General features: G+C 38.6%; 1 protein-coding gene across 1 annotated transcript in view; it reads right to left on the reverse strand.

The window, feature by feature from the left end:
• Positions 1-2,793: 2,793 nt before the first annotated feature.
• The window catches only part of LOC118342172 (cGMP-inhibited 3',5'-cyclic phosphodiesterase A-like), a 49,293-nt gene continuing 29,481 nt past the window's right edge, over positions 2,794-22,605 (reverse strand). The window contains exons 4-16 of the mRNA XM_035680634.1: positions 21,051-21,196; positions 20,827-20,933; positions 20,334-20,577; positions 20,013-20,089; positions 19,436-19,632; positions 18,970-19,107; positions 18,447-18,558; positions 17,579-17,686; positions 16,525-16,724; positions 15,523-15,726; positions 15,133-15,294; positions 10,421-10,688; positions 2,794-9,812 (exon numbers count right to left, since the gene is read on the reverse strand). Coding sequence (XP_035536527.1) covers positions 9,496-9,812; positions 10,421-10,688; positions 15,133-15,294; positions 15,523-15,726; positions 16,525-16,724; positions 17,579-17,686; positions 18,447-18,558; positions 18,970-19,107; positions 19,436-19,632; positions 20,013-20,089; positions 20,334-20,577; positions 20,827-20,933; positions 21,051-21,196 — 2,280 coding nt within the window. The 3' untranslated portion in view covers positions 2,794-9,495. The remainder of the gene's footprint in view (positions 9,813-10,420; positions 10,689-15,132; positions 15,295-15,522; positions 15,727-16,524; positions 16,725-17,578; positions 17,687-18,446; positions 18,559-18,969; positions 19,108-19,435; positions 19,633-20,012; positions 20,090-20,333; positions 20,578-20,826; positions 20,934-21,050; positions 21,197-22,605) is intronic.

The following is a 22,605-nucleotide window of genomic DNA, read 5'->3' on the forward strand; positions in this document are numbered from 1 at the left end:
GCCGGGGATCGAACCCCCAACCTTTTAGTGGACAGCCTGCTCTAACTCCGGAGCCACAGCCGCCCCCGTGAGCCTGTCATTACAAGGCTGCTTTAATTAATGTCCACACAAAGGTGGCTAAATCAGAAAATTCCATTTACATGTAAAAATTGTTTTTTGAAATTGTCCGTCAAAACTGAACAACTAAGTCAATAGGAAATCGGCTAAATCTCCTTTTCGTCTTCCTCTTCACACAACAAGATTGTGCAGTTGTGCATTACAGTTCATCATTTGGTGAGGAGACTCCACACTCTCTGGAAAATGGTTTCTCATATTGCACAAAAGTGACCTTTCGAGCAATGCTGCTCTTCATCCTCTCTCCTGTCTCTCAAGGCTCATTTCCCATGCATGCTCACTCTCCACAGGGTTAGATCTAACAGGGACACGGACTATCAGGAGAGAGGAATGACTGAAGGGAAACAGACAGACAGTGGGAGGGAGGGAGAGATCATGAGAGAGATGGAGAAAAAGCAGGAGTCTCTTAGCAGTGTGTGTTCTTACAAAAGAATCAATGACATACACAGAGGGGAGCAAAAGTCTACTGAGTTGTGCTCTTACCTATTTATTGTAGTAGATATCATAAACCATATCATTGAAAGTGTCATGCAGATCAAAGGAAAAATTTTGATATTAAAGTACAAATCCAGCACCTATTTACACTATGTGGTTAGTTCACCCAGTGGATAGAAGGAAAGCATGTCTCTTGATATTTAATACACCCACTGTTAAATTTCAAAGGCTGAGAAAAATTGATCAGATGAGAAGTGCATAAAAGAGATGGCAGCTTCAATGAAAATGAGATTACCAGAGGGATTTCTTTCAATCTATACTAGACAGAACATAAAGTAATTACACTCATCTTAAATCTAAAGGAAACTGATCAATATATAGTCAAATTTACTTTGCAGGAGCGTAAACCTAAAAATATTATCAAAGGATGCCAATCTGCATATTAACATTGTTAATATGAAAATGAAACATATTGTACAGTAGGTCACATAGGAAATAATCACTGGATTTTCAACGGCCATCTGCAGACAGGTATAAAAAGGAAATGGCCTTGAGTTTCATTTATACTTTTGCCAGTATTAATGGCCTTAAAACGGAAACCTCTTGTACATTGGAATTGAAATTTTAGTGCAAGCTATGTGCAGGTATACATATTATACCCCATTCAGTCAGCATTGGGTATACCCACTTTTAAATCTCCCTGATGTGTATCATTCAGGATTGTTCTGCTAGCTGAATTAGCTTTTTCTAGGATGGCAAAGCCATGACATAATGCATAATTGTAAATGATTGCAAAATCTAAACCACTTCTGTGGCTAATGCTACTTTCAAGCAGCCAATATTAAGGGACAATGTGCAAAAACTACTGGCTCATTTTTGGGTGCACTACTTATGCAAGAGTAGTCTTAAATGTAGCGTACCCAATGACAGTTTGTCGGAGGCAACAGAGGTGACACACAAGTTGCGCTGCACTCATTGGCTGTGCAATTTCAGCTCGTCTGTAGCAAGAAACAATGGCAGCTTGCCTGGTAACACACAATCTCTTATTACAGCTAAACAGTACAATAGAATATGTTTCTGTAATGATTTTAGATGATCAATAGGCAACGGAACAGAATCTCAGTCAGTCACAAATTAGCCACGCCCTAAAGCATACCCTGCTTTATCGTTTATTTTACTCTAAACTGGACCATAATTTACAAAATGAATATTATGCTGTATGGTGGAAGACTTGATTGTGACCACAAACTTATTAGGAAACTGTTTACTGAGCTAATGAATCAAGTGAGAAGTTGGGTAATTTCTCCATAAGATTGATGGTTGGGTTTTAACAAACACTGGCTCTAGATAGGGAAGTTTGTTTATTTTGCGCATTTTGCAGCCACTGTAGTTTCTCTTTCGCACTTGGAAGGGGAGGGTGAAGCGAGGGAGTTCCAATCTGCAACCACACGGCTAGATTGTCTAAAGCTTTCTATGAGTGGCTAGCTACTAATTTCCACTACTGATATGCTTATAACTCGTGTATTTATTGAACTGTAGGGTTAAAAGTACACAAAATGGAAACAGAAAGTAGCACATTTGGGTCCTGAGCCATCAGTGAATATCTAATATCTAGTTACTAATCATGTATAGTGGCTCTCTGTCCACCTTTCTTATCCAAACACAACCTATAAAAACAGCCACAATTGCTCAGTGGTGGCAGCAGGTTCCCAGTGCTGGTGGTTCTTGTGGAAGTTTACATGTTATTTCTGTGTTGTGGCTTTTCTTACACATTGCAGTAAAATTAAAGTCAAGTATGACTTGCATTTGAGATTGTTAACAGCCCATGTGTGTAAACTAGCCCTTTGACAGCAAACCGTTCTCAGTCCTAACTCCTCGAAGACTGACGCTTTGTCTCTTTCCTTTGGCGTCAAAGCGTCAGTCTTCGACGAGTTGGGATGAGAACGGGTTGTTGACAGACGGAATCGTGCCTGAGGTGTGTCCTGTGCTCTGCCACATGTATAACTGATTGGTTCCATCCCTCTGTAACAGAGAATTTGTATAGGAATGTAAAGTCAATATATGTTTTGTTTTTGTTGAAACTCACTGCTCTGTTAATAGTCTGTAGAACAGTGTGACTGTATTGCGCTTGGCTGTACTTCCATTACAAATATTGCAAGGTAACCACTGAAACTGAAACGCCTCCTATGAGTTGCTGGAGAAAAGGACTAAAGAACAAGACAGACACGTGTGCAGCATTTATAAATCTTATTATTCAACAATATTCACATTACAACATCAACACTGCTCTGCTAGTGACATGGTCTAATAATCCCAATATATTGTATAGTTACTTTGTAATACATTATCGAGAGGCACTTCCAGTAAGTCTGGCAATAGAGGAGCTACAGTATTGTGTCTAAATTACAAAACAGTAAAAATAAATATTTTTCTAAAAGTTTTTTGTTATAATATACTTTTAAATCTGTACAGTATATATTTTTTTTATACAAAGTCAAACAATATCTAGAAATAAAATGTCATATTCCACTTAAACAAATACTGGTGAATCACACAATTTCCCCATCCTGTAGGTATTGCTACATGTGTTAAGTGCAAGATACTGGAGAGAAGAAACAAACTGAATCTGTAAAGCGTCTGCTATAGTAGATAAAAACATACCAGTCTTGTTTATCTAGCTTTAAAGGTGATGAAAAAAAGTTTGTTTTGGTTTCCTCTGTGAAAAACAAGGAAAGCTGACGAGTATAGCATTCAAACAATGTATACATACATACATGTGAAAATGGTATGGCACAGCCGAGCATAGCCGCCTTTTTAAAATGGCTGAAACAACAAACAATACAAAAAGGAATGTTTTTGGTTCAAACCATCAAAAGAAAGTACAAGGGCTTTAGTCTGAGAGCAGAACAGTTGGTCAGTTCCATTGTAGTGCTACTGCTGCCTATTGACACGGCAGTGAAATAATAACAGACAGTAACAACATGTGAGCAACACCATGAGCTCCGGTCTGTTGGATGAACGCTGAGACGGTCCTTATGTTGTTTTTAACCTGTCTTGTCTTCACATGAGAACTTGTACAAAGTATAAGCATATCCAGACATCTTCACCAAGTTCTGGATAACACTGACAAATAAGAAAATGCAAGAAACATGCTCCTTTTAGGGCTCTTTTTGTGCAAATCACAAAAAACCACAGAGTTCAAAAAGTTTCTTTGGTTTGCACAAGTGAATCCAGTGTGCAGCAATTCCCTTCTTCTCGTCATTTAAAGAAACCACTGATACCGGCTTTAAATAAACAGACATAATTTAGTTGTAGACCCTGTACTTTTGTTGTTTTCTGGCCCAGTTTTTACACAAAAATATTGTTAAACAAGATTTATAAATGCCATGCAATTGCCTGGCACAAACCACTGGTCCATATTGTAATGATGAGTTGAAACGAAACAGATGACATGAGCTTTTACACTTTGGTGACCAAGAATCTTTACCAATTATATTTACGATAGATGAAAATAAATAATTTTGTCTCAAACATTTCTGTCATTGACAGCCAGAAGACAGTTCATACTACCTAGGACCAAAAAGAGGAGAGTCTAATGAACTTTAAGAGCAACTTAACACCCCCTAAAAAAGCTTGTTTTTTTTGTTTGTTTTTTCGACCTCTAACTTCTCACCTTGTTGCAGTGATGTACAAGTGTACTCCAGGGTGTGTAAGTACAATGTGACATCACAGTTGTGGTTACAGGTGTGACAAAGAAAATCATATGATTGCTCTCATACTACTGATGCTGCATGTTGTCAGAGGAAGGAGACGTGCAACTTTCAGTCAGAGAGGGCAGTAAAAACACTGCTTTTCAGACTGGTGTTGGTGTTGTGGAATCACTGGGATCATACCAGTGGTTCCACATGTTTTAGGTCATTTCACTTAATTGCTTTACATTACAAGTGGCCATTTTTCAAACAATTCTGCTGTGTTTCAAAAATTTGGATGTAGTTTAACCACCATTCCAGGCATCCATTGGTTTCCATCAATTTTTGCAACATGATAATCTATCAGCATACTCTTGAAACCCTGTTTTCAATATATTCTTTGGGCTCTTTATGCCTGTGTTTGATGGCCACAGCTGAAGATAGAGGGAGGGGTCGACATGCAGCAAAGGGCCTGCAGGCTCGAATTGAACCCATTTTGCAAAGTTTTGCAGTTGTACACTAATGCAATGCAGAGTTTAAACTGAATAATGATGCAAATTAATGCAGATAAATGTTCACTGATGGACAAACAGATTTTCATATTGTAGAGAAATAAATGAAAATAAATGGCTTGCCCTGGAAAAAATGTGTAATAATATCTAAAAGTCTAAAACTGTAAAGCCAGCTTTTAAAAATGGTCAGCATTATGTTAAGCATACATGATTTTTAGTTAGAAGCGAAAAATTGCAAAAACACGACCCTTTAATTTCTTACAGAACTGAAACCTGTTCTTAAAAGACTGAAGGAAACTTGACCAGTTGACCGCTCCCGGTATGCCTCACTCAAATCACCCGAAATGACTACACACGCACACACACACACACACACAAGCTCTAATGATTTGGATTGTTTACGACAAAAATAGCGACCCCAGATTCTATCACAGCTTTGATTAAGTCTCTTTGATTGCTGCACTGTACTGTACACAGTTAGTGAGGCAGAGCTGTGAGGGGAGATCAGAGGAGGGAAGCATCTATTTTGACTAACTTGATCCCTAGTGAGCTTTGAATTCTGTGATCACATACAATTCAAGCAAATAAGTGAAGAGAGAGTGAGAAAGTCTACAAATTCCCAAGCATAGTGGTGGAGCATGGGATCATAGAAGTGTTAGATACGGCGCAAAATAAACCCCAGTGCAATAGTATGCACATCAGATTGCAAGTGAGGCTATACTGTATGGTGTGTAGGGTATTTACAGTGCGTGGAGCTCAAGCTCATTCATGTGTGCTCAAATTTCTGTCGTTTACAGGAGGCAGGAGGCTTGCAGAGCTTTTTACAGTCTTGGTTATTTTTAGAATAACTGAGGTTTGAAAGCTACGTTGCTGTACAGAATTTCAAAAAGACGCCCCGTCGATTCCTCACACGATCCACAGATGTGCAGATCAGTCTTGTATCAGCTGGTGTTTACAGATAATTTTTACTGCTACAGGTAGTCATGACCAGCCAATGCAAGGAGAGGCTACTGGAAGACATTTGGTTCAGGAGGGGAACTTGCAAATCCGACTGCATCTTGCTGCATATGCTACAAATACACTGCTGCCATTCGTGTTGGCAGGTAAGACACACATTGTTTAAGGGGTCAGATATCACTTTGCCTTTTTTCTGTTGCTAAGCAACAATAGCTCTTTTTCATTATGGACTTTCTTTGTCCAGGGCTTCCTGTCTGATTCACATCAATGCTGGAGGTAATTTGTTTTAAATTAATTAATTATGCTGTGTCACAGTTTGTGAAACCAAATTCAGTTTTTCAAAATAAAAGTTCCTTATTTCAATGTCTGCAAAAGCTACTGTAAATACATTTTAAAAAATCAGACTTTGAACACCTATTAAGAGCTTTCAACTTTAACTGAAACATTAACACTAAGCTCAGGCTTTGGTTAGCACAGGCTTTCTTTTTCACAGCAGTAAAAACAAGCTCAACCACTGCACCCTTTTGTAAGTACAGGGAATAAGCAGTCAAGGGCATTATGTTGCACAGTTTAGCTCTCCTTTGCACAATGGGCATTTTGATAACAGTGCAATGGATACAGCTAAGGACTTAGACAGTATTAACGTTAGCAAAACTCTAATTGAGTTAAGAAATTGGGTCACAGTAGAGCAAGTTCAGCCAGTAAAACTTAAGAAGGTGTCTGCAAAAAAGCCTGTTGAAGAGGTTGCTTCATCTGTTTTTATCCAGTGATAATGTCCCATTGACTGGTTGCATAAAATGTTCTGTATCTGCAGTGGATTTTTGTATTCCTATCTTATGCTGTTTTTGGTTGCTGTTTTCATGTCAATGTTGCCTCCCCGGTAATGTTTTTTTTTTTTTTTGTTCAGGTCATCAGGTCGTGATCAGAGATCGACCCTCACCAAAGAACTCAACTGCAACTCACAGCTTGCATGGTTTCAAATTGCCTGTTTGCTATTTTGTTTCTGAATGTTCATGGTGACTCAGCAAATCCCAATATGTCTGGGCATTTTCTGTCATCTCATATGCATCTCAGCTAATCATTGACGGATGTTGCTACTGAAATGGTGCTAATTCCCTACCTCCCGCAGAGCTGAAGCAAAATTACAGATCAATGGTGCTTAAATACCTGACATTACAACCACACACTCCCTATACTGTGATTTACCTATAAAAATCTACCTCACTTCTTGAGTCAGCCTTAAGTTTCAGGCAGATTCCCCAATAAGTGCTGTCAAAATCTCAAAAAAAGAAAAAAAATCTAAGTCTTATGTATGTATACGTATTGAAATGTGCCCTTGTTCACTTTACAGTTTTGACACAAAGTACCTGCCACAAATCGGTAAGTGAAGACACAAAACATCCCTAAATCTCTGGATCTGGATCCATACAGTGCTCCTATGGCTTCTCTGATGTCAGATCAAATACACTTGCTGCATATCCCTGTAATGCATTTTACAAACTTGGAAATGTAGAATATCACATGCTTTTGAATCCGACCAAACTGGCTCATCTTCAAAGAGTTGCATCTAGGGGAATCTGCTGAAGTATGAAAATATATCTGAAGCCCCTCTGACCCTTCAAAAGCAGCTACAAGTCAAGCTAAAAGGCTTCTCTAACTCCTCCTTCCTCTTTCATTACTAAGCCTCATTACTAAGGCTGTTCCCCTTGTTCACACTTATCTCCATCACAACCAATCTGAATCTCTGAGGACATCAAAGGAGAGCACCGGCACAACCTGTTATGCAATATGCTTTGTCATCAATAATGGCTACAAATGGAGGAAAAATAAATCCAGAGGTGTGGTGAGTTTGTTACCCAACGATCAGATTTCAATGGAACTTTTGCTTACTCTTTTACACTTTTAGCCAAAACATGTTACTATAAAAAGAAGCTATGCAGAGTGCAGTCATCGTCCATGACAGGTTTAGTCAAAGCACATTTTCCTCCTCATTCGTGTAAAATTCTCACGTCACTCATTCTGCTTTTTTGATTTGCTCTCATTGAGGACTGAAATATTTCCTCATTGTAGGTAAAAATAGCCTATGACACTATGAGGCTTTCATTCCATTAATCCTAAATTTGACTTTACTTCATACATTAATAGTTAACACCATATAATAATTATCACTATACATTTATGCAGCTGTGACTCTTTTTCTGTTCTTTTTTTTCTAAGTAAGCTGGGTTCCACGGCTCAGAAATGGTTAATATAATTTTTTCCACATTACATTTTTTGCCTTTTTGTGCAACTAAAATAATGAAATATTGAGTGATGAGACTCGTGGGTACACAGCACCCCCTGGATGGAAACAGGCTCCACAGGGTAGTTTTCTTGTTTGTTTGTTTGTTTGTTTGTGTGTTTTAAATGTCTCATTGACGTAATTCCTCGTGGGTGATTTGGAGCTGTGAGTCAGCCCTGGCTTGGGCCACTATGGCTTACTGGATTACTTTACTTTCCGAAACATTTGGCCTACATACCAGACTATAAATTATATTGCAAAAAAGAATTCTTGTCATTAGCCAGTACATTACTGTAAAGATTAACCAAACAAGTTGGGAAGTGACATAAAATGTGGATTTAAATTATATTTCCTTAGCAAAACACATTACCTTATTACCTAGTTTTGTGTCTTGTGAGTTAGTTTTAGTCTGTCCTTTGTGATTCACAAAGCGAACCACATGTCTCTGTGGTTATCGTTAAATCAATAGCTTCTCACACAGCACAGAAATTTTTGTACAAGTAAAAGGACAAGGACACTGCAAGTCCCTTTTTGTTTCTTTTTACCTACGGGTTTCTGCCTTCCTGAGTTTTGTGGCCTGGAAATGTGTAGGTGTGCTGAAATGATTTTGGGTAACGAGTCGGGGAGAAAACATGTGACTAACGACAAACATTGTTTAACATGAACAAAACCTTGTTTTGTATGTTTTTCCTTGAGCGAGAATAATGCTTTCAGAGCAACAGGGTTCTTTGTTAAACTTCCTATCTGTTCTGAGTGTGGAATGCGTTTCTACTGTATTGCAGTGCACTGTGGTGTACTGTGTGTGTGTGTGTGTGTGTCTGTGTTTGTGTGTGTGTGTGTTTGTGTGTGTGTGTGTGTGTGTGTGAAGCTTGTGTGGGTGTATGTCTGTATACACAATGTGCTACAACTGGCCCTTTTTCCGTCACAAATCCATGGCTGAGCCTCAGTGGACACAGCTTTTTCCCTGGCTTTCATCTCATTGTCTTCAAGGAGAAGGGGCTTGTTGCACATCCTCAACCAGCTGGGTGGCTCCACAGTGTGCTGATTGCATGGGAGCAACAAGAAGGGTGAAGTGAAGGGGGGGGGGGGCTCGTGACAGTGTATTACTCACTGGTGGAGTGAACCTGTGAATCAGCGTGGTTGGCCCATAGTGCAGGATGGGCAGCCTGGGTGAGGGCAGGGCACCAGATCCAGACTAAAACAAACACTACAACAAAAACAAATACAGTCCCAATCATTCTCTTTTTTCATTTTCTTCCTCTACTCCTCAGTCACTTCATCTTTTGCTCATCTCACCTCTCTCCCCCTTGTCAGATGAACTGGGCATGCATCATCCCTGTCCTCAAAACCCAGTTTTTGTTAGGCACATATTACCCAAAACATCTTCTACAGTGTTGTGTCGAAGTGATGTGCTGGCTACCATAATAAGAGTTTAGTTAGGAAAGAAACAAACATTTTTAGACAACGTCCAGATGCCTGGTTTAAGATGAGGTCAAAGTTCATAATATCACTCTGGTTCCTCCTCTTTTTCCCCTGAAGTCTCTGATTGCGGAAGGATTTCCTCTTCCTCTATAGCCGGCACCTCTTCCCTTTCATCGAGGCCATCAGTCGACTCCTCTTCTTTGCTTGCTTGCTCCTCCTCTTCCTCATGAATGGCTGTGATAGGGTCGGTGGGGCTGCTGATGTAGTTTGGGTCCTCTTTCTGGTCCTCCTCCTGGGCTTCTGCAGCAATGACTCTCTTCCACATTTCATGGTTTTCTAGAAGATGCTGTGTGATCTGGCAAAACACTTTCCTCCTGCTCACCTTTTTGGTTTTTTGCCGCTCTGTCAGACAAAAAGCCAACAGTTAGACAAGCTCCCGAGAAAGCTTTACATGACTTTATCTTTCATTCAGCATGTTGGCATTCTTTCCATTGTAGGATCCAATGGTATGATGCCTTCCAATAAATGCAAATAAAGCAACTCCTATTAAAACCTAGCAGAGACAAACTGTAAAAATGAAATAGCACAGTTGCACAATAGCAATTCTGAAATCCACAGCTCACCTTAAAACTAATTTGAATGGGCCAAGTACCATAAGTTAAGAAAACTAGTTATAACTATGCACAATGTGCTGCACAATAAATAATAATAAAGTGAATATCAGTGCTCTTGTGCACATCAATACTTTGAAACCACCTTTTCATCATACATCTGCTTAAAGACTTGAGCCTGTTCCTCTCCAAACAGTGCTGATTTACAATTTCTACCTTACCCCAAGAGATAAGCAAAACAAGATCTTCCAGTCAAATCTCCCACTAAGCAACATGTTTAATAACATAATGTAGTCTGAATAAATACTCACTGAGGCAGATATCATTAGAGGCCATGCACAACTCAATATAATCAGCGAGATATTTTCTGCAACATGAATAATTAAGAAGTTGACATACGGGAGGTGTCAGAACCTGTTGATGCGTCCTCATCTGCCATATCCTCATCTTCCTCTTCTGTATCTTGTTCTTCCTTCGCCTCCTCTGGCTCCGTCTCTCCCTCAGGTGGGTCAACCCAGTGTCCCGGCATAAGCGCAGCAGAGTCGTAGGAGGAGCACAGAGGTCCCACTATGTGAGTGATGAACGACTCCTGTAGTTTAGCAAGCTGCGGAGCGGACCGGTCCATGAATGGGCTGATGGGAAGGCCCAGGCTTGCTTCTTCGTCACCCTAGAAGGGTACAAATGTGGCAACAGAAGTGATCAGTATTTATACTGTTTATAAATGCAGTGGAAAATGGAACATTTAGATTATATAATGATGAGATTTCAGGAGAGACAGAACATTTTTCTATATATTTTTATGGCTCCAGGACAGAAAAAGTTTTTGGCCTTAAATGAATCCAGGACTTTCTTTAGTCTAAAGAACATAAGTTCTTAAGAATTCATGAGATATTTGAATTCAAACTTTGCTAACTTTCTTAAAATTAGTAGATAGGTTCTTTGGCTTATGTTTCTGTCCACTTAAAGTCAATATCAACAACCTTCAACTGATTTGACATGAATACAAACATATTCTTTTATTATTTACATATATTTTTTTTTATCTTCTCTGATGTTAAAAGCGTTTCACTCTATGAACCACAGAGCAAGTTATAGATGATGATAGAAAACTGGACATTTATCCACTGCAGATGATTTCTGTTTGCTTTGTTACTCAACTGCATATTCAGAGTACTGTTTACAAAATAAAAAATACGGAATAATAAAAATAAATAAAACATATGCAACTGATTTAATGAAAATAATATATTGACTTATGGATAACCCATTAATTGATGTGTTTACATGGATGATGCACATTCAGTGGATGGACATTGTTTCTTTTTATATGAAGATGAAACCATATTATCATCACTATTTTGTTGCTGCTGTTTACATTTCCCCAGACACAAATCTAAAAGATGCACTGCAGAATTATTTCCTGGCTGTGTACATCTGTATATATGTAACGTTATATGAATAACTGTATATATGGATTTATATTTAGTTTATTTTTTATGTTATTCTAGGAATTTGATTATCTTTTTCTGTGTGTAGGATGAAGGACAACACAAGGTTTATTATAATGATAAATACATTTCCCTGATTCCTTGATACCACAACCTTTTATATTTTTCTTTACAGCACTTAATGGACTAGCTTACCTAAGCACAAGTAAACTTTTTAAAACATCCTTTTTTTATTCTTTAGTCACAAAAGGTTGTTTTTTTTCCTGTGGATAAAATTAGTTGTTTTGTCCATCAACTAAATACAATATCATACAGAAAGGGCTGTTTATCAAAAAACTATACGGCGTTATGTCACATGCTTGGTACCATTGGATCTAAAACCACTTCTCTTTCAATAAACCTTTTATGGATCAATAATATGTGCTTGATCCAGTAAAAATCTGATATATAATATGTCAAATGAATGCTGAATTATTTTTGTGATTTATTTCATATCAACTTCATCTACCAATTAGTGCCTGATAAATATGTGGAATCAAAAGTGTTGATTTTGTCATGTGTAGCTACATATTTAACAGCTTCACCTCCTAACAGAAAACAATTCTGTGAAGCTTTGCCTTAATTTAAATGGACTGCTCTTAAATAGCGTCTTTGTAGTCTTCTGACCAAGCGCTTTACAATACATGTCACACTACATTATACAAGATTAAGTTACATATTAAATATGTTATATTGTATTTATAATATACATCTAGGTTAACTCTATATCACACAAGTTGTTTAAACTCAGATATACATTTTATCCTTCCTGTACAGCTTCACAGGCAAGCACAGAAAGTCCCACATACACTAACTCTGTGTATAGTCTCCTGAAGTAGGTCAAGAGGACTACAAATAGAAAAACATCAATTTAAACTAGCTCATCTGTAGTGATCAGTCATATAAATGAGAATGTCAGCAGAGATTTGCCACAGTAATGATGACTATAATAATGTGTATTTATTACCCACAAGGTCACCACCAATAAATACTGACATGAATCATTTGACTAACTATCTTTGCACTGTCTCTGCATAGACAGGGTGCAACAACCAAGCCTGACTCCCCACAACATATCAGATGTTTATGATTGTATTTGGTGATTTTTGGTTTGATTGTATAACAATTGTCTACTGTAAATAGAGGTCGGATAAAGACAAGCCAAAGTGGAGCCATGCTGTTCCTTCCTCGTCCTTGGGATATTTGTCATTCCATTTTTCTATTTTGTGTCCACAAAGAGAGCAATACAATGAACACATATCTCAGACAGCCAATATGGTTAGAATCTCTTCATTATAGTGCTGATTGCATTCCTGGTGGCCCTGTTGATATTCATACACACTAAGGACATATCCACACTAACCTTAAAAATACACCTGTTCAGTGCCTGTTCCAGAAAAATACTTTGTTCCCGATAGATAATTAATTAAAAAATGGAATTGTATGAATTGATTTTCTTAATAGAATGTAAATAAACAAATCTATATAATTAACAGAGGGACTTTTTATTTTGGGATATTTTCCATTATTTCACCATTTCTTGATGATAAAGATGTGTTGCAAAAGTGTCTGATGTGAAATATTATGTGTTTTACTTTCATATATAGTGACAGTCTTGTATTTTGCCTTTGTTTTCTGATGTAAGGGCATTTAAAGCAATCCAGTAGGAGAACAGAGGGGCAAGGGCTCCCATTGCTATAGCAACCTGAAACCTGGAAGAAGTGGTTTTTGTGAGAGGTGTTTGTGTATACTGTAGCCTATATTTATAGTAAGAACGTGAGTGGGGGGAAAGAGAGAGAGAATGGTTTATCCCCTGAAACCCAAAATTGCCAATGTTTGAGCATAATGTTAACGTGTTTGTATGTGTGTGTACAATCTATATGTGTGTGTAGGTGTGTGTGTGTGTGTGTGTGTGTGTGTGTGTGTGTGTATCTGTACTGACTCTGCCACTGACAGCCTCAGTTCCAGCCCTGTGATCTTGCTCTGTGTGACTGTGAATGAGCTCTGTCAAAGATGACTCATTTGGGTCACCCTGCTCCCCTCTGAAGAGAAAAACATACACACACGCGCTCTCTCTCACTCTATCCAGCCCCTCCCTCAAAGGACATACATAATTCTCAAAGCTATTATGAGAATTGAACAGAAGGTTTGAGAGAGATAGCAGAATGCTACACTTCAGAAACAGATCAGAGGAGTGGTTTTTTTTTATCAGTAATCAGCACAGCTATGATTTAAGGTTTCTAGCTGCTACACAGTGTTCTGATATCGTTGGTACATATGTTCCCTTCATTAAAAATTGACAAAATAAACAAAATAAATGCAGATAATGAGTTTGCTGATTGTCAAAGTAACCTTGTGATAACAAACGGCTGTTACAGTCTGTACAGTCTGTTTACAAATACAAAGATTTTTCACTTTGAGAAGAATGAGTATGACTGCAGTGCAACAAATAGCTTCAATTATAGCTTAAAAGACTCAAATTAGTACTATTCTACTTACAACATGTCGTTGCTAGGCAAGTAACCATATCTCTCTGGTAAATCAGATCTGATCTTTATCGACTTGCTCTGCACTGATTGAACTGACCAATAAGAGCCATTGTTAGTTAATAACAGGATTTGTTGCTAGGCATCCGTCTACAGTGGTCTTTAACAATTCATGAGCTAGTAGGTAAGTGTTTTGACTATTCTATTTCTGTTCAGAGGGAACATCCAGTTACACACATCAAACCTAGCTGAAGGGTCCTTGAGCAGGAAAGTACATCCCTATATGCAGAGCAGTTGACCCTGAACTCACAACGGAGGATGGGGAGCAAAAAGAGCAATTGTCTGAAGTCAGTTTGTGGGTTGTTTGGTCCCCGTCAGTCAAAGCTTATGGTGGTTAATATAATCAAACTTTAAGGTCCAGTGTGTATGATTTAGTTGCATCTGTAGTTGCAGATCCCAACTCCTTCGTTTCACCCTACCACTTCCAAGCGCAAAGGAGAAAGTACCGTGGCAACAAAAGGCGCCTATCTAGAGCCAGTATTTGGTTCGGGCTACTGTAGAAACATAGCAAATTCCATGGCATCTGTATATAAAAAAAAGGCAACAAGGTAACAAAAACATAACGATTCCTATGTTCAGGTGATTTTACAAAAATAAAAAGGTATTTCTGCGTGATATCTTCCATTTCTGCCAATAGATCCTTCTAAATGTTAAACACTGGACCTTTAAGAGAGATATTATTATTTAACTGACATTACTGAGCTTTGCAGCAAATGTTACATAGATTTGCTTTAAATTTACAGACTTTTAAAAGTCAACATTATCTAAATCAATAATATAATAATATAAAGTATTCAGTGATATTTTATGTTAACTTCTGTCATTTCTAATTTTCTGAAGCCTTTAGTTTTGCTCAGTTTTTACTTTAATATATTTTCCACTTCTGTTAGCAGCAGTGTTTGCCCTTTTTAATCAGTTATTTGATTCAGTACTTACTGTACTCTGTACAGTAGACTCCCATCTATCTATGTGTGAGGTACTATCTGTCTAAAGGCTAATAACTTGTGATTTGTGATGAGGGAGGTGACCACGGAAAGACAATCTCTTCCTGTCTGATTGCAGAAATTTGTGAGCATACTTGTTCGTAGAACTCGTTGACGATCCCCTCTGTCCACTGCAGGTGCAGCTCCTTACACTTCAGCGGTCCATTGACATCAGCAAGCTTTATGCACATCTGGCACACCAGCAATCGGTCATTTTCGTTGGTCCAATCAATACCGGACACTCCTTCATCACCCACCTGGGGGGATGTGCACAGGAAGGTTTGTGTAAAGAGAAAACCAGTGATTTGTAAAGAATTTCCTACTGATTGGTTGTCAACTTCAGTTTAGAACAATCTGGGAGAAAAGAGCATTTTTATTATATGAAAAAATAAAAAGACTTAACAAAAGCTAAAATGAGATGACCAATGATGTCAATAAAATGCAGATGGACGTCACGTTTTTGTTCTACAGATTCAAATGTTTACCTTTGCATTGAACTCTGCTAAGAAGTCAAAGTGCTTTTTGAGGTCGGTGGCCAGGATGGCTTCAATGACTAGGAAGCGGAAGCGCTTGAACTCCACATGTTCAAGGTTAGTCAGGAAGTTATACTCAGGTCGAGACATGAAGAGGTTCCACGCCGAAGCTGCGTGGTGATTTTCCAAGACTGAACGATCATTGTATAGAAGAGCCTACAGTGGAAGACCAAGAGGAGAAAGAAACATTCAATACTGGTATTCAAAATGTAAGCTCCTTTGTGTTTTACCATAGCTTACAGGGCCTTATTCATCCCTTCACATCTTCGTTTTAGATTGTGGTCTGGGCTAAAGAAATTCAAAATACAATTAACAGTCACATTTCAGGCCCTAAAATGTCCTTAGCAAGATACTAAACCCTGACCTGCATATTCACTGCTATCCTCCAGATCTGGAGTTATTGTTTTCAACCTACATGTTCCTCACATAGGATAGATTAGTCAAATATAGATATAGTCTAATTCACATTTGGCATTACAAAAGCATATAAACAGAAGTTTTGAGCTTAACATGCTTAAGTTGGTGAGTATTTGCTGCATAGCCGAAGCTTGCTTTCTTGGTCTGTTAATGCATATTTATGTAGGTGATTGGTTAGGGATTTGCCACACATCAGCTGGTGCCCTGCAACACATAGCTAATTCCACATAATAGTTGGTGTTAGGCTCTGGATGTAGTTTTGGGTGGGATTTTGTCACTCCCTAGTTTGGGAGCTTGGTGTTTGCTTGTGGGGAGTAACATACTCTTCTTATTTGAAGATGAAGAGTTGTCTTCATATAGCAGCAGTAGTAGTAATGGGTTACATCAATTTCCTGACAAAAAAAAGGCCTAATTCTAATAAATCCCAACTGAAGCTACCCTTGTTTTAATGAAATGGTAAATGATCTTCATTATGCATCAGCGCATCTGCTGATCCATCACCACAGTCCTTCCTGAAACACACCTACATTTATTTACCTGTGGTGCACTGGTAGCTACTAGAAAGGCGTTAGTTCTTCCAGGATGGTCATAGTCGTGCATGGCAGCAGCTACATACAGGGCCATGAGCTCTAGGCCAGGGATAAGGCCAGCCAGGGAGCCATAGCCGTCCTCCAGCACAGAGTTCATCTTGGATACCAGGAAGCCTGTGGCACCAGCCGTAATGCCATTCTCTGAGTCTATGGGAGAAAAAAGAAAACCTCAGTCACTGATGGTGCTTAAATGCTACCAGCCTCAGTAGTTGCTGGTTCTCTCTGGTTCTCTCAGTATTGCACCTCCTCTACAGACAGTATTTATCATCAGCATGTTGTTGACTGTGAAATGAGTAATACGTGACAAAACTATGTAACTAACTATCACACTAAACATTGTAAATGAACATAAACAATGGCAAACAAGAAGCCCTCCATGAAGGCTCTGAGTCAGGGCTGATATATCGAGAAGATTAAATGCAACCCTTATTTTCTTCTAGTCTTGTGGGGCCAGTCATATATACAGCGCAGTAAGCATGGAGGGTTTTTACTCAAATGTGGATGGGATCATTTGTTAACTGTGTGTATGTGTACAGTATGTTTTGTAGTTTTGTGTTTTTTTGTTGGTTTTGAAAGCCTTCTGTGTCACTAATATGACTGCTGTATTACATTTTTCATCCAGACACAATTACTATTACCCACTCACACTTACTTACAGTAAGACAAAAAGGCAAAGAAAAAACTGACAAGTTTGAAAAATCAAAACATAAGATTGGATTAGATTTCTGTTTTTTGAAAATTATAATATGCTGCATTTTATGCCTTTATTAGATAGCGATAATAGAGACGGATGAAAGGAAATAGGAGAGATGGGCAACAAACACACAGGGATTGAGACATCCACAGTTTATACCACTCAAGCCAATCAAAATGTTGAGCTCGACTCTAAGACTGGAAACAAAAAAAGAAATTTAAATTCCCCAGAATATGGGCAAGAGCGAGGGAACATTCGTTCAAATGGTTGGTCTTAAGGAACTACTGTATGTAGTAAAAGTCCTCACCAGTGTGTATCCCATTCTCAGTCAGCAAGGTGGGCAGGCCTGGCACAGGCTGAGTGGTGAGGTACCAAACAGCATGCAGCACATCAGTGGCATGGATCCGGTTGTGATCTGAGAAGGGTAAAATAAAATGGCAATTCTCACTAGCGGAAGGCGGTGTGATGAAGTCCAAGCTGGAACTGGAAAACAACATACACTAAAGCCTCTTTTAGACAAGGAATCTGTAACATTACCGAAGTAATGGTGTTCTGCCTTTTAACAAAAGTCTATTTTGTGGACTATGCTGACAAATTATAGTTTTGAAAGGGGTTGGTATTGATTAACAATAGTCAGTTGTTATAATCTTAAACCTGAGACAAGCTCAGTGTTAAGTGGTAAGCAGGAGGGGTGTTAAGGCTCACATTTTTGAGAGGCTGGTAAAATCTGCACGGTGTATGATGCGAACATTTCACACTGAGCAGGGACTATTTCTCCTGTTTTCATAGGATGTCCATCCATGGAAACATACACTTAAAACTAATAATGTAATCAAAAACACTACTACTGTGTTTGGCCACATATTCTAATTCACATTCCTTTAAGAAAAACAAGAACGCTAGATATGATCATCTTCTGATATTAGTCACACAATTATTAAATAAAATTTTAATTTAAATTTAAATTTAAATATAATAAACAGGAAACCTGATATTGCTTCTAGCTCTGAGCAACATGAACAGCCACAACCTCCTGAATCTGAAAGTCAAAGGCCTGTTAGTGGTGCTTTACTTCACTGACAAAGCAACACTTCCACCTGGTGGTGGATAAAGGAAATGCTGCGTATCAATAGTTAACTTAAACATTTTGATAAACATGGAGATCTTCTACTCACAAGGGATGACCCTGTATCCGTTCTCCAGAGCGTGGAAGTAGTTCATGAATTCTTGTACGGGAATTTTGAAGGTCTCAAATAGGCCTGTGTCCTCAAAAAGCCTATAGGAAACCTGGGACATTAAACAAAGAAAACATACTGTGAACCATATATAATTTCTGTAGAGGTTTAGAGGCAGTTACGGCCTGATAAGAACAATCCTAACCTATTCCTAACTGATATTAACACTGGAGCCCAAACAATATATTGATTGACTGATATTATCGGCTGATATTGACCTATAGCAGACATATTGATATCCGCTTTCATTTTCTAGTGTTGTTGTTATTGCCAGCAAAATGCAAATTGCCTTTTCCCACTGCCTCCATCAACAGCAAATGTCACAACCACATTAAGTTGCTAATTACACACATGTCAACATTTTCCGTCAACATGGGTCTCTATTAATTAAATCAGTATCGATGTGTTTTCATTTAATAAATGTCATATAGGTTTCAACATTTCCTAGCTAATTAGTGTTTACCTGACTCAGGATGCAGCCTGTCTTGCTATGGGTCATCTCCACTAGACTGAAAATCGGAAAGTTCCAGTTGTTCAGTTGACTCATCAGAGGGTCCAGCCCTGCCATCACAAGAGGCTCCGGGGCCAAGATTGGCTTGTCCTAACAGTTAGAGGTGGGGGTACAGAAAGAAAGGTCAGAAAGATACAGACAAACTCTATCAGACACTATCAGACTGCACCACTGCTTGGTTTCCAGCATTTAGGGAAGGAATTTTATATTTTTTCATGTTGTTATTATTATCAAGTATAGTTATTATTATTAAGTATATCTATCTAATGGCTGTAAGTAGGTTAAATGATTGTAAAAACGTAACCTAATTGGCAAAATTCTGTCTTTCTTGTTGTCTTTGGAGAGATTTAAAGCACATTAAACCAGATAACAGAGATTTTTTTTCTCATTACCATATTAAACCTGTCTGATTGCCTACCTCTGGTGATGGCAGGAGCGGGTGAAGAACGATGCCCTCTGGAAGATACTCTCTGCAACGTTCCCTCGATTCAGGCGGCTTTTTGCCTCCATCTCCCTCCTCTTCATTCTGTGCAAAGTCGCTGCTGTCACTGTGGTTGGTCTCGTAGGTACTGTCGTAGGTGCTGTCATAGTCTGAAGAAGCTACGGCACGCTCATCTAGGGAGACGTTACACATGTTATACATATGAAATTTCATGTAAGCATGTTAATGGTTACTATCCAAAAAGTTACAATGAGGGCAGTTGTGGTATGATAAACCTAGAAAATAAGCTGGATGCATTATCTGTATTTATCACGTTATATTCTTCAACCTTTTATATAATTTACTTTACTAAGATTCAGAGATTCTACTACTGTACATGACCAAATCTCTCCTAAGACTATTTATTGTACTAAACTCTGTGGTGATTATGGTTTATAACTGAGTTGGATAGATGTATAGAAGATATAGACAATATAGAATTGAATTGAATTGAATTGAAATTGAATTGAATATGTCTAATAGTAACCACTGTAGGCTCTACTCTGCTGTTTACCTGGATGGGGTATTCTGTCTCCTTTGTCGACAGATTCTGCCCCGTGGTTTAGTCGATTGTTAAACGGCCTGCCACAGCTGATAGAAAGAGAGCAGAGAAACACAGACACATTCAGAGGATGCATGCTAGTCCATCCTGATCATTCTTTCTCGTCTGATAATTGAAGCAGCTCCTGTCCTCTCAGAAAAGACTAATGAAGTGACTCGTTCCCCTCATTTTCACATAAATGGACACTCATACACACAAACACAAAGAGATGCTATTGAAGCTGTATTCCAGTATTTGAATGAATAAATGAATGCATCTAGTGTGCGATGTTACCTGCCGCAGAGAGACGGAGGCCGCCAGTGAGGGGTGGTGGAGCTTGGGGCACTCTGGCTGTGAGTTAAGGCTCTGTGGTGGCTCTTGGGGGCCACAGAGCCAGGGGTCCGCTCTGTCAGGGGCCCAGCCGGCTCAGGAAGCTGCACTGAACATGTCTTTGTTGTGGGGCTGGAGACAGGAGTGCCCTGGACGGGAGGAGATGGGCACGGAGAGCCCAGAGGTGACACGTTGGAAGAGGGGAAACCTGAAAAAGAGAGCAATTCATGTTGATGTTTCAGTCTTTACATAATTTGCTCTTGTTACTATTTTTGAATTTGCTTTTGAATAAATTCTTTGCAATTTTTTAAGTCACGTCAATTACAGAGCTGATTGTCAAATGTGGAACTATGTGCCGTAAAGTCAAGCTGAGAAGATCTTGCAATTAAAAAAAATTTAGTAGATGTAGATCGACTTTTACTCAGAGTGTTAAGTAGATTTGTACACTTACACACACCTGGTCTTCCCAGTGGTTTGCTGTAGAGGTGGTTGGAGGCAGCACAGGAGGCAGACATGGAACGACTCTTTGAAATGGTCATCATCACTGAGTTGTTCCATGTTTCACTGAGGAAAATCCCATTAGATCAATGAATTACTGCAACCATAAAATTGCTGATATAAATCTGATACTGTTCATAGTTTTTGTGTTGCCCTTGATTGCAGTGAGGGAGTGAGAGTTACCTGTCTGGGGTGTATTTGATGCTGGCTGAGCGGTCTCGGCGTACAGGGCCAGGCTCGATGGTAGGCAACCCTGTAGCTGAGGTGGTCGTGGTCCAAGTTGACGAGATTCTCCTTAGCAATCCTGGGGGCAGACTCCGTCTTAGCCGCTGTAATTCGGATAAAAAAACGCATGTTAGGGTTAGGGTTAGAAGCTTCACAGGGATGGGAAATATACAGCTTTATCATGTATTATTATTATGAAAAATCATTATCAGGGTAATCAGGAATTGGGATAATCTGGAATATGCTCACATGAGAAAAAGCAGTCCTATATTGATTTCCTGATTTATTTTCATTTGCCACATGGGGGAGCCCACATCTTTAAAGTCATTTCAAAATCCTAAGTCTGTCACCATAGCTGAAGTCTCAGCTTGCCCATGGTATACCCACTAAAGAGTTATGAGTCCTACAGTGTATGTGATGCAATCATTTTTTTTTTTAACCAAAATGTGTTATTTATTGTTTATTTTAATTATTTTCATATATTTAGTGCATTTTAAGAGTTATTTTATCATGATAATATAGTAAATTTAAATTATTTTGGCCAAGATAATTGTGACATGGAATTTTCATATTGTACCATGCCTAAATGGATGAGGTGAGTAAGACAGTATTAGTGTGCTTAGGCACTAGACAAAATAAGAATGTAGGGGATTTTCAATGAAAACCTCCTAACAGTTGTATCTTGAACATTACTCAGAAACAACAAATATATGGTCCTGTTTGTGTGTGTTTGTATGAAAAGTATATGTAATGCTTTGTGAAAAAACTACTACTTTTGTCATTTTTTTCCTAAGCCCCCAACTAATAATTTTTTATAGTCGTTGCATGTCTACATGTCTAAACACTCCATCCCCTGAAGGACTGTGAATAATACATTTTGCAAGAACAGTTTCCGTCTTTTCAGATCTGCTCCAATTCCTTCATATACACAAAAAATAGTTTTAGTTTTTTTATAAGTGTCATAGTACATATTATTAATGTAACTGCAATCTTATTTATATCACCTTTGCATTTGATTTACTTGCTGCTGTTTCACTAGAACTCTTAACCCCCTTTTGTAATCCAAAAAGTCACACACAATTCACACAGCCACAGACAAAGTACTGCCAACAAAGCAGAACATCAGGAAAAGAAAGGCAGGCACGGTACTCCACTTCCTCTGTTGAGATATACAGCTCTGTTTAGTAGTTAAGACATGACGTTTCAGCCTCGGGCATGTTTTAGCTGATAAACAGAGCTATAGTTTCCTACAGAGCATCTGTTGTGCCTCCTTTAAAGTAAAGAAAAGATATCAAACTAGAAGGATGCCATATTTGTTCTTCCATTACCATTCCTGTTTTTTTAAAGCATATGGGAGACAGAATGGTAAGTAGAAGGGAGTCATGCTCATTTCCCCTGTGGTGTCAATCTATCCAGTGTTGTAAATGTTGTTGTAAAGCCATGAGCTAAACTCAGTTATTTGTCAGTTTGTATTTAGTACAGTTGGTGTATTCTCTCTGTCTCTCTCTCTCTC

This window comes from Morone saxatilis, unplaced genomic scaffold (genome assembly GCF_004916995.1).
Source record: "Morone saxatilis isolate NCDOM2014 unplaced genomic scaffold, NCSU_SB_2.0 Contig8, whole genome shotgun sequence".
Lineage (NCBI taxonomy): Eukaryota > Metazoa > Chordata > Actinopteri > Moronidae > Morone > Morone saxatilis.